The 12,868-nt window shown below is 38.7% G+C and overlaps 1 protein-coding gene across 1 annotated transcript in view; it reads right to left on the bottom strand.

Moving 5' to 3' along the window:
- The window catches only part of LOC143299049 (phosphopentomutase-like), a 31,118-nt gene that overhangs the window by 13,296 nt on the left and 4,954 nt on the right, over positions 1-12,868 (bottom strand). The window contains exons 4-11 of the mRNA XM_076612141.1: positions 11,166-11,254; positions 8,870-8,954; positions 6,548-6,631; positions 5,594-5,617; positions 4,687-4,856; positions 3,271-3,394; positions 2,731-2,796; positions 1,306-1,403 (exon numbers count right to left, since the gene is read on the bottom strand). Coding sequence (XP_076468256.1) covers positions 1,306-1,403; positions 2,731-2,796; positions 3,271-3,394; positions 4,687-4,856; positions 5,594-5,617; positions 6,548-6,631; positions 8,870-8,954; positions 11,166-11,254 — 740 coding nt within the window. The remainder of the gene's footprint in view (positions 1-1,305; positions 1,404-2,730; positions 2,797-3,270; positions 3,395-4,686; positions 4,857-5,593; positions 5,618-6,547; positions 6,632-8,869; positions 8,955-11,165; positions 11,255-12,868) is intronic.

Raw genomic sequence — 12,868 nt, forward strand, 5'->3', positions numbered from 1 at the left:
ACAACATCAATCACACTCAACTGAAAAAACAGCAACTCCATCTCAGAGACAGCTCAAAGAATAAAGAAAAAAAAAAAAGAAAAGAAAGAGAACAGAAAAACATCCTTCCAGTTGACAACCACTCTCCTCTCTAACCAACTCAGCTGGTCTACTTTCACATCCAGCCAATCATATCAAAAACCATCTCCCTCAGCACACTGAAAATAATAAAACAAAAAAAAAACCCAAAACATTTGCCTCCAACAACTGTTGACATTGACAAACATCCAGCTGTTAATTTTCTCTTGCTCTGATATCAGTTTTTCATTCAACCCAATTATCTAGAAAGAATCATGCAATCAAATAAAAAAAAAAAAAAAAAAAAAAAAAGCTATCATAAAAGAAAACCACATGGCGTCTCTTTTAAAACCAAAACACTGTTGCCTATTTTGTCTTGTCATAGCTAGCCTTCTCCAGGTATAACCATTCTCCTTCAGTTCATTTCTAAAGCAGTTTCTAATTCAGTCTGGCTGAGAAGCCAGCCTTCCCCACAGGGCTTTACCAGGGTTGAAACATTTGTCCAACAAAGCAACAAAACAAAAACAATGTGTAACAAAATCTTAATTTGGACGAAAAAAAAAAAAGAAGAGAAAATTGGGCACAACTACAGCAAATAAAATTTGCAGAATACATCTAGCATGTGCTGTTCTGCCACATTATCATACAAGAGGATAAAAAAAACAACAACAACAAAAAACATACACACAGGTTAATTCCTTGGGCATAAAAAAAGGGATAAAATAAAAATAACAATTTAAAAAAAAGAGCAAAAAACAACATAAGAAAACTGCCCATTTATGAAGTCTTGAGGCAGTCTACAAAGTAGAAAGAATTCTATACCAAAAAAGATGTGAATGGATTGGAAGTGCATAAAACAAGGAAAAACAGAAAAAAAGAAAAGAAAACCATGACAGAAGCATAGAAAAGAGTGATAATAAAAGAGAAAATGTACAGCAAAAGCGGGTTCAGGTACAAAATGTAATGTCCATCGATTAACAATTGATAATCGTCACCAGCATCACATCACCAGCATCACATCAACATACACATTTCTTGCCTTTAATGAGCAACTCAACTCTAAATGCTTATAACAGGCTCATGGGAGGATGGGGGAGGGGGGGTGGGGGGGGGAACTGCCTAATAAGTTATACATTTCACTAAATTTCTCTTTCTCTCTCTGTGTCTACCTCTCTCAAATACACTGACACATACACACACACAATCCCCATTATTCTCTCACTCAAAAAAACAATTACTTCAGTATACCTGGGTAATTTTTCCGCCAATGCCAGTCGATCAGCATCTGGATCGTTAGCAATGATGACAGGTGAGCCAACTGCATCAGCTTTCTTTATTGATAATGACTGCACACAGATATGCACTCTTTCAGCCATGAACTTTCATATGTTCAAACACACACACACATACAACTGGCTCAAACAGCATACGGTGTGAAGAAAAATTAATAACAATAACAACAACAAATTACACACACACACACACACACATACAAAACCCCATAAACTTTTGATAACACAATTCACAAATATCTAATCAGAAGAGAAGTAATAATGTTCACACAGTGTAAGCAGATTAAAGTGCAGTAAAATACAGCATAATACAGTGTAGTACAATACAGCACAGAACAGTACAACACAGTAAAATACAACACCGTATATTTCAGTGCATTACAGTACAATAAAGTATAATACAATATAGTAAATTATATCACAAACACACACAATGCACTACACTACAATAAAACTTAGTTTAATACAGTACAACATCATTCAGTAAAACACAACACAATGCAGCACAATACAATACAGCACAACACAACACAGCACAGGACAATGCAATACTGTAAAAGTTAATGGTCCCACAGCAGTTAACAGGAGTGAATTCACATCCACTGTGTCTAGGACTTGGCAAAGAATAGTATGGTCCAATCCTCTCCTTCCGCTGTTTTTGCCTTCCCAAACCAAAGTCAGTACACCTGGGTGGAGTTGTAAAATTCAGAGTGAAGTACCTTTCTCAAGGACATGACACCATGTGGAGTGATGGCCTAGAGGTAACGCGTCCGCCTAGGAAACGAGAGAATCTGAGCGCGCTGGTTTGAATCACAGCTCAGCCGCCGATATTTTCTCCCCCTCCACTAGACCTTGAGTGGTGGTCTGGACGCTAGTCATTCAGATGAGACGATAAACTGAGGTCCCGTGTGCAGCATGCACTTAGCGCACATAAAAGAACCCATGTCAACAAAAGGGTTGTACCTGGCAAAATTCTGTAGAAAAACCCACTTTGATAGGAAAAACAAATAAAAAAAAAACTGCACGCAGGGGGGGAAAAAAAAGAAAAAGAAAAAAGGGTGGCACTGTAGAAAAGCGACGAGCTCTCACTGGGGAGAGCAGCCTGAATTTCACACAGAGAAATCTGTTGTGATAAAAAGAAATACAAAATACAAACAAAACGGGAACTCAAACACTGACATTGATAATACAGTATCAGAAGTCCAAAGCTTAACTGACTCTACCTTGGTGCCTCCTACAACACTGTACAATACAACATAATACTGCACACTACAATATGGTGCAATTCCATAGGCAGTGTAAGGCGAAAACATGATCAAACACATCACAGAAAAAAATGTTATGGTCATGATCATAATGATGTGCAGTCTAAAGCACTGACCAGAGCTCCTTTGCCTTCTTCAGGGTTGGGGTACACCACTGTGGGGAATTCCGGGTCAGGTTCAACCTGTCAACATACCATGGCACACCATCAGGTAAAAAGCTGCAACCACACCCTTGTACAGTTCAGCTTTAATGTTCCCTCAGTTGTAAATCTGACGTTAAGAGCTATGGATTTCTAGTTCTATGTAAGAGACAACACACACATATATACAGAGATTATTAGTTTTGTGTTTCCATGGGGCGCACACACACACACACACACACACATGCACACGCACACACACTCACTCACTCTTTCCCTTTTAAAGTCTAACATCACTTTTCAGAAAAAGATGTTATCCTGACAGCACATATGTGAAGATCCATGTACATACACACATAAACCAGATTCCTCATCTGATAATTCTGAACAGCAACAACAAAAAACTCTCCCCTGAACTGTCACGATACTGTACAGAACTTTATATTCTGGTCTACTTTTTCGTCTCTTTAAATATGGCTACAACGAAAGCCGCAGCTGTTCCACAACTGATGTTACCTGTTCCTCCACAGGTACAGGCTGCTGAAGGCTGAAGGCTTTGAAGGCTGCCTGAACGTAAGGGTAACCCACACCATGCATGGCTGTGTACACCACACGCAAACTGCTCTTGGCATTGTCCTCTCTGCCACACACAAACATTCTTGTCAAAACAAGTGATGCAAGCAAGCATGACACCCTGCACCTTATGAAGTCACCACAGTTTCTAAGCACCTGGGATGAGTTTATCATAAATAGGTATGAATTTATCACAGTTTTTAAGCCTCTGGGATGAGTTGATCATTTATAAGTATGAATTCAGAACAGTTTTTAGGTATCTGGGATGAGTTTACATCAATGAGCATGAACTCAGCACAGTTTTTGAGCATCTGGGATCATTTCATCATCAATACGTATGAACTCTCAACAGTTTCTAACCATCCAGGATCAATCTATTTTCAGTTTCAAGGTGGCATCACAGTGTGCACTGATCCAAATATGCTATATATCTGTATCTGGCCTAAAAAGATAGATAGATAGAGAGAGAGAGAGAGAGAGAGAGAGAGAGAGAGAGAGATGAGCAGAAGCCTGGATAATTTATAAACCAAACTCACTGGGTTATCACCAATAAGTACACACTCAAAGCACAGTTTCTCAGCATCTAGGATAAAATTCATAATAAATATATCATAGCACAAGTTTCTAATCATCTAAGGTTAATTTATCATCAATAAGTATGAACTCACAGCATAGGTTTCTAAGCATCTCAGATAAAATTTATTGACGATAAGTACAAATTCATCACAGCACCAGCTCCTTAGCGCATCATATAAAAAATAATTTTGATAAAGTGCAAACTCAAAGCACAACTTTCAAAGCATCTAGGATAGACAACTTGCCCCACTGTATTGTCAGTTCTCTTCTCTGGAGACATTAAAAACATAATCAATCCAATACAAAATATCACTTTTAGACAACCGAAGAAAACCAAATTAATTGTCAAGGGAATTTCTTGAGGTGCTCAGATGGACACCTTAATGGTCAATAACTACAGACTTGAAGTACAGTCTATAGGGATCGGAGATGGATAACTGTATGATCAATAAACGCACAAAATTATCCATATGAGATCCCATATTGTCTGTACTGCAAGTGTGTCACTATCACTCATTGTCTGTTGTAAGACAAAGTCATTTATTGGACTACTGACCATTGCTCCAATGTCCAGTTGATACATATCCAACTAAGGGATGATGATAGCCAAGTACCCCGGCAGCTGGTAATGTGTTGCTACAGGCCCAGACTCCTCAAGGAGCTTACACAGTTACAGTTTAAGTCCATGCCCAGACCCTCCTCATCCATTACCAACTGATTAGGTGTATGAAAAAAAAAAACCCCTGAAGAAAAGATGAAGACATGTTCAGCAAAAACACCAACCTATGATAGCATACAGGATCAAGAGCTGCATTATAGTATTTAAGAGCATCCTTGTAAGGGTCTTTGCAAAGTGGATGGCCTTCAACAACAGAGATATCCCAGGATGATTCCAATGGTTTCAGATTGTCCTGGATGGACTTGGAGATTCCTTTGTCTACAGGCGAAATTATCTGCAACATAATGATGACTTTGTGTTACCAATGACAATGAGTAACGCTGACAAACAGAATTATGTTTCTATGAACCGACAAGAAAATCTGTAGGGATGTCAGCAATACGCAACATTACCCTGCTGGCTATATCAACAAATGAAATGAAAAATTAATTTGGATGAGTGATGACTTTCATTTTAAGTTTAGGATTGAATAGATAAAATGAGATCAGACATTATGCCATGGCCGTTACTTTTGATGCAGCACAATATGAAATAATCATCACTTTGTTTCATTACTGTATTGGCGGACCATAATTATGAAATACGACTGATACCTGATCCTCTATATGAAGGCTGTATGAAGTATATCTGTAACATGTCTATAGTAAAACAATAGTGATTCATGCATCAAAGATCATGTGCTCAAAGTATATGTGAGATAAATTAAAATATGACGTTATCAAAATGATCATATACTGGAATATATTTATTAATGTATAATACATCTGTCTGCATGTCATTAATGAATGCATGTGTGCAGGGCATCTGTGTGTGTGTGTGCGCGCGCGCGCGCGTGCTTCCGCGCGTGCATGTGTGTGTAATGTATATGTATGTCTGTATCAATGAATGAATGATTGTATGTTGTATCTATGTATGGGTAAGTGAATGCATTTATTATGTACATTAAAAGATGTCTATGTGTCACTGTATGCATCAGTGTTTTATCACAGAAAATAAAGAAAACAACACAACCTGTGCTCCATTCTCCCAGTACACCTGAAAAAAAAAAGCAATAATGTCAAAACAATGGATTCTGAACAATATGCACAAACGCATACACATGCAAGCACACACACACAAAAAACACACACATTCACACAGAGAATCAAATCATTTCACAGAACATTTAAAACTTTTAAAACTTTTTAAGGTCTTATCAATATCTAACAGTTTCCATACCTCCTGCATCAGCCAAGAAAATGCCATTGTTAAGTTTACCATGCCTACATACCATGACTTGGTAAACTGATCTCTTTCTCCCTCCCTCTGCCTACGAGACACACACACACACACAAACAAAAACATACACCAGTAACCAATGAAACACCCCACAACCCCAGACACACATGGTGACAAACATACTGACACACATGCATGCACAGAATAGACAGATAAAACTGGAACTGCTGATAAAACAGCGCAGCATTAAGAGTAAGACCAAGTCTCAGTTGACTGACCACACAAGCAATTCCGTTCACCACAGAATCAAGGCTCTCAGCATAGCGTCCACTGACATGACCAGATGTCTTCCCACAAGCCTGGCATCTTGTAACCTTCCTCCCCCTGACTAGCTATGCTACCTGCAAGATGAGCTTTGGTGCAGCATCCCTTGTGCCATGAGCACATAAGCTGCGAAAAAATATGCATTTTCCCCAGCCAAATTCTCTTGAGCTTGAGGTGCTGCAAATTCTCTTGAACTTGAGGTGTTTCAAGACTTCATCCAAAGCTGGTTCACTGTCTAGTCTTGTTGCCTAACACTTGCTGTCACCTAAAACATCCACACTCCCACCCTTCACCCTTCCCACCTCTTCCCCATGAGCTTATTCACTCCATTTACCTGACCAAGCCTTTACCTCCCAGATAAATGACTACATGACTAGAAAGTCAGGGGGAAAAGATAAGAGAAAAAATGGGTCAGCAACCAACCTTGTAACCGTTGTCTTGTTTCGGGTTGTGACTGGCTGTCACCATCACTCCACATGCTGCCCCATAATGTCTGATACAGAATGGCTGAAAATACATGTATAGAATTATATCCATGTGTGTGTGTGTGTGTGTGTGTGTGTGTGTGCGCGCGTGTATGAGAGTGTGTGTGTGTGTGTGGTGGTGTGCGTGTGTGTGTGTGTGTGTGTGTGTGTGTGGTGTGCCGTGTGTGTGTGTGTGTGTGTGTGTGTGTGTGTGTGTAAAGAGAGAGGCTGTTGGACCAAGTTACCGCTTCAATAAAACACTGACCACATTAAATTCTTTAAATTCTGTTGAAGCTCTGTAAGAAAACACATCAAAAAACAATATGACAATACCTGCGCATGCACAGTCACAAACGACAGTGTTAACTTATACCTCCAGAGAGAGAGAGGATTTAACGTCCCACATAAAACAGTGATGCATCAGAATGGAGAAAGTTAATTGAATTAACTGGTCATCAGGCAAAACATGTCAAATCACTGCAAACCTGAATGTGTATGCATTCAAACATACACACAGAAAAAAATGTATGGAAGCTCAAATACACACTGATACCTGACGAAAATTTATGTTTGCTCTGTTTTTTATCTATCTTTTCTTTTTTTTTTTTTTACATTATCTTTTTTTACACAATTCAATTTCTGTCACGAAAACTGTTGATATTTTTGCAAAAATGATAATTACTGCTGATGTTAAGCGATCTATTCATACTGTTGATGTAGTATGGAAAAATGAAATTAAGAGAGAGAGAGAGAGAGAGAGAGAGAGAGAGAGAGAGAGAGAGAGAGAGAGAGAGAGAGAGAGAGAAACACATACAAAGATAGACTTGGGGACAGATTATAGGAGTAACAGAGAGAGGGGGAGATAGAGAGAAAACTGAGTTGACTAAATTCTATTTTCAAAGCATAACAGAGTAGGACAATGTTTAAAAAAATTTTTTTTTAATCCAGCCCTTAAAAGGGAAAAAAGTCAATGCACTAAACCAGCATATACATTACAAATCTTGGATACATGAAAAGTAAATCAACAGTTACACTACTGCATAGCTAAAGAAGAATGGGGATAGAGAGATTAAAAGAGAAACACACACACACACACACATAATGAGTAAGAGAAAGAGACAGACAGACAGACAGCAAACACGTTAACAGAGAAACAAAAGACAAATTTGTCAAACGAAAAGATACTGTTCTGTTGATAATTATTTCTTTCGTCATGCTGTTCTTTCTCCTTAATTCTGATCACCAGGACTTGACCTAAACCTAGGACCAATTTTATAACTAGGTCAAACTAATCTGGGCTTTTTTTTTTTTTTTTTTTTAAATCTTGGTTCTCAGTCTGGGCGGGCACACATATATCAACAGTGTGGACCATTTGACTCTTGATAATAGTTGAATAGAAAATAGGTCTTAACCTGGGATTGGTTACCTGTGTGTACGTGTGTGTGTGGTGTGGTGTGGTGTGTGTGTGTGTGTGTGTGTGTCCTGTGTGTGTGTGTGTGTTTGTGTGTGCGTGTGCACGCGCCTCTGTATGCGTGTGTCTCTGTGTGTTTGCCTGTGTGTGTATGTGTGTGTGTGTGTGTATGTGTGTGCCTGCCATCATGTGTGCATATGTGTGCACACTGTGAGCATACATACATGATATGTGTGTTTTCTTCTTCAATTTAACGTCTATTCACTAAGTGTTTTTAGACAGATGATATGTGTGTGTGTGTGTGTGTGTGTGTGTGTGTATGTGCATGTGTGTGGATGTGTGTGTGAACGAATATCTGTGCATGTGTATAAAACTTTGCTTCCACAGCAACGACAAATTCAAGCCACGTCCCTTGAACTGCTTTAACAGTGTCATGTATGTATGTCATGTCAGTGCTTCATATCACAGCTGCTATGCAGGTCAAGTGCTAGCAGGCCAAGTGCTTTGAATGGCAGCTCCAATGATCTGAACACACACCCACAGGGATTTTTCTTTCCTCCTCTTTTTTGTTGTTGTTTGTTTTAGCTTTTTAGTATTACCTTTTAAAAGCTGTCCCTCTTCCAGTTTCAGTGGCAATACCCCAATATCACTCACAGCAAACCTCCCAAACACAGCCACATCTGGGTTCACTCTGTCACAATCCCAGCATGAGCAGTCCACAAAGAACTATCAAAACTATTAATGTTTTAGCACCATGATGTCACGCACCAGAGGAAATGGATAAAGGCAGAAACAAAGAGAGTAAAAGAAAAGATAACATGTCCAGCAACACTGTCTAAAATTAAAAACAAACTGATGGGCAGGTCTCACCACATAAGGCGTCGGACAGACTTTGGAGAAGAGATAGACGGGAATTCCATTGGCAATACACACCGCTGCCGAGATCTTTGCCCACCTGGTGAAACACAGAAATTCCTATAGTTCACATCCCCCCCTCAGCCCCCCCCCCCAACCCCCCACATTTATCCCCACTCCCCCAATCTATTAAAAAAACAAAACAAAAAGAAAACCACTCAACAAAACAAAACAAAAAAACAAAAAACAAAAAAACACTCAACAAACCAAAAAACCAACAACAACAGCAACAACAAAAATACAGTAAAAAAAAACAAAAACAAAAAAACAACAAAAAAAAACACAGAAAATGTTTGATTAAACCAATCTAAAAGAAAAAAGAATATGGTCATTTGGCTTTTTCAATTTTAAGCTCATCTGATTCAATACATAATATTTCAACTATTTATCAGGTTTGTGCCAATATGGCAGTATGTCTTTTTCAACATGGTTATCATATCATAAGAGTGATATTTTCTTTTACATGTATTTTCAGCATTCTCACCTGATCTGCCTCTCAGTTAAACTGTATAAAATGCTCTTCCAGCAACAATAAAAAATGTTAAATTAATTACAACTTTCTATAACGTTTGTGAATGCAATACATATACATGCTCAAATACATGTATCATTATGTATCTATATATATATCCGTATCTATCTCTCTATATACATTCTATGCATACATACATACACATAATATGTAATGGAAAAAAATGTGTGTGTGTGTGTGTGTGTGTGTGTGTGTGTGTGTGTGTGTGTGTGTGTGTTCATTCTGAGTGACAGAGAGTGATAGTATGTATGTATCATTATATGCATCATGCACTCATCTGTATGCTTGCTTACATGTGAGTGTGTGTGTTTTGGGTGTTTTAGTAAGACAGAGTGACTGTGGGTGCTTGTATGCCATGCATAAGTGTGTGCACATGTGTTTGTGAATGTGTGCGCGTTGCCAGTCTTTTTCTCACAGTGCATTTGTTTGGAAAGCCCACAGCCAACTGCATTTAAAATAAGTGTAACTAAAATAGTTTGATGAAAAAAAAAAAAAAAAAGATTCTAAAACCTTTCACTTCATTTTAGTTCACTCTGAAACACTAACCAGTTTTAAAGGTATCATGATGGTCATGCTAAATTTCTTCTCTTTCTTTGTTGTTTTGTTTTTGTTTGTAAACATTATGTGCCATGACAATTTCACATGTGGCAAGAAAGTCCGGGCAAACCTAAAAAAAAAAAAAAAAAAAAAAAAAAATTCACATGTGGCCACTTCAAACACAATTCAAAGCAAACACACCTGAAAGCACCAATGGGTTAAAAATAGATCTTAGCAAGCAATTCAAAAGAACATAGTTGAAAGACCGCAGATTGAACATAGATATCTCTAAATGCCTGCACTTTTAGGGCAAGGGAGCAGTGTTCATGCTACAAAACCACAGCTCCCTGTCTTCCTTTGGAACAGACAATAAACCAGTAGAGTCTTGAAATAAAAACATCCTCACATATGTACACATTCACACACATGCAAACACATGTGAACACACAATGCCAACAGATATACTTATGATACTGGAACAATATAAAATTGATTTATATTCAGAAGTAAAACATAAAATCATCAGTGCACCATCTACTATGGAAAAAATCAGCTTATGCATAAACATGCACATACACAAACACACATACTAACACATTCACAAACAAGCACACACCACACACACACATACATACATGCACTCACACAAACCCTTATGAAAGCAATTACCAAAACAGCGTAAATTCAGAAAACAGAAAAATTCAACCACAACTTTCTCAAACATGTACAATATCAGTTTCAGTTTCAAGGAAGTATCAGAGTGTGGACAGATCCATACATGCTACAACACATCTGCTGGAAAAAAAAGAAAGAAAAAAGAGAGAGCAGAGGCCTGAAATTTTGCATAACCCAACACACTGATCAGGCATAACCCCCCACACCCTCTAAAAAAACCAAAACAAAAAAACAACAACATAAAACAACAAACAACATACGTTCACATACAATAACATTAAGCATCACTCAGCGGGATTACCCATGCTAATACTCACAAAGAGACACCAATATACATATGTACACACTTACTTATATGCAAACAGTCACATCTGCACATACACCCATGTACATTCACCAGCTATCACATTACACACACACACACACATTCCCACATTCAGCACCTCCCACAACACACACACAAACATGCACACACACAAGTACAATAACAACAATTATTATGCCTACTTGTCACTGTTGTATCGTCCATCAAAACCAACCACAATGCCTTTCTCTTTCACTTTCGGGTTAGCCTTCAATACATATTGTATCAGGCCCTGTCAAACAAACATACATGCACATGAGCAAATACACACACACACACACACACACACACACATATATATATATATATATATATATATATATATATACAAACACATACAAAGAAAGTGTTATTCTAAATCCATATGTGAGACCATAATATGAGCTTACCAAAGACAGAATGAGTCTGACAATGATGAAAGCAACACTAACAAAAATTATGATATGTACACAAAATGTCACAGAGTTTTGGTTGATGTGCTGTCTGCATGAGGGGGGAAGATTTTTTTGTACAGCTTGACTGTAGTAAGGTCTGAACTTGGAACTGTGGAGAAAGGCTAGTGGCGCACCTGCTTCTGGTGCTGAGGTCAATATGTGTTCATGAACTGATGCATAGTAAGGTGCACCAAAATTATGTCATTCCACTCTGGGTGCACTGTAGTGTACGTCATAGGAGTGACCTGGTGGACACCTTGGGGTCTGTGTCATGGGACACTTGATATTCTGAGAGAGAATGTAAGTCCTTTATGTTGGTGCTGTCCAGCTTTAGGAAAGCTGATTTTGAAGTAACTTGTATTTGTATTTGTTTTTATCACAACAGATTTCTGTGTGTGAAATTCGGGCTGCTCTCCCCTGGGACAGCACGTGGCTACACTATAGCGCCACCCATTTTTTTGTATTTTTTCCTGCGTGCAGTTTTATTTGTTTTTCCTATCGAAGTGGATTTTTCTACAGAATTTTGCCAGGAACAGCTCTTTTGTTGCCGTGGGTTCTTTTACGTGCGCTAAGTGCATGCTGCACACGGGACCTCGGTTTATCATCTCATCCGAATGACTAGCGTCCAGACCACCGCTCAAGGTCTAGTGGAGGGGGATAAAATATCGGCGGCTAAGCTGTGATTCTCTCGCTTCCTAGGCGGACGCGTTACCTCTTGGGCATCACTCCACTCAGCACCCATTTTTGGACAAAGTTATTCAGCTGATAAGACACCCCACAAGTATTGGATGTACCAAATGACAACACAATCATGCAAAGAAACAAATGGAATTTTAAATGTGAAGATTCATGAACACTGTTAAAGCCTAATTTGAAAGTGCAAGGCAGAATGGAACATTTGTGACTGCGTATCCCGAGTATGAACTACTGATATGATTTATCACTGGAGGAAAAATATGGACATGCTTGTTTATTTTTCTTTGACTTGCTTAACAAAATTAAAGGAGTGTCTTTAATTTGTCCTGTTGTTTATCCCTGGGTTGGAGTGAAGTCAGATACCAAACCTTGTGTGCGAGTCTGCCTGTCATGTGAGCTTGAGTTAAGTGAATGCGGCAGTGGACACAGAATGAAGCATATGCCCCCCCCCCCACACCCCCCCCCCCCCACGCCCCCTTTCCCCGGAACAGAAGACATGAAAGGTGAAGAAAGCAATTGCAAAATATGACAAATCGTTAGCTGCTTTGAAAGTTCTGTATAACATTACCTTAGATTGCCAGGGATTCGTCAATGCATTAAAATTTCGATGGAATTTGTTCTTAAGAGATGTTTACAAAGACATGTGCACACCACTGCCCTGCAAAGCTTCTCCCCCCCCCCGCCAAAAAAACAAACAAACCCTACAGATATATACT

This window comes from Babylonia areolata, chromosome 24 (assembly GCF_041734735.1).
Source record: "Babylonia areolata isolate BAREFJ2019XMU chromosome 24, ASM4173473v1, whole genome shotgun sequence".
Lineage (NCBI taxonomy): Eukaryota > Metazoa > Mollusca > Gastropoda > Neogastropoda > Buccinidae > Babylonia > Babylonia areolata.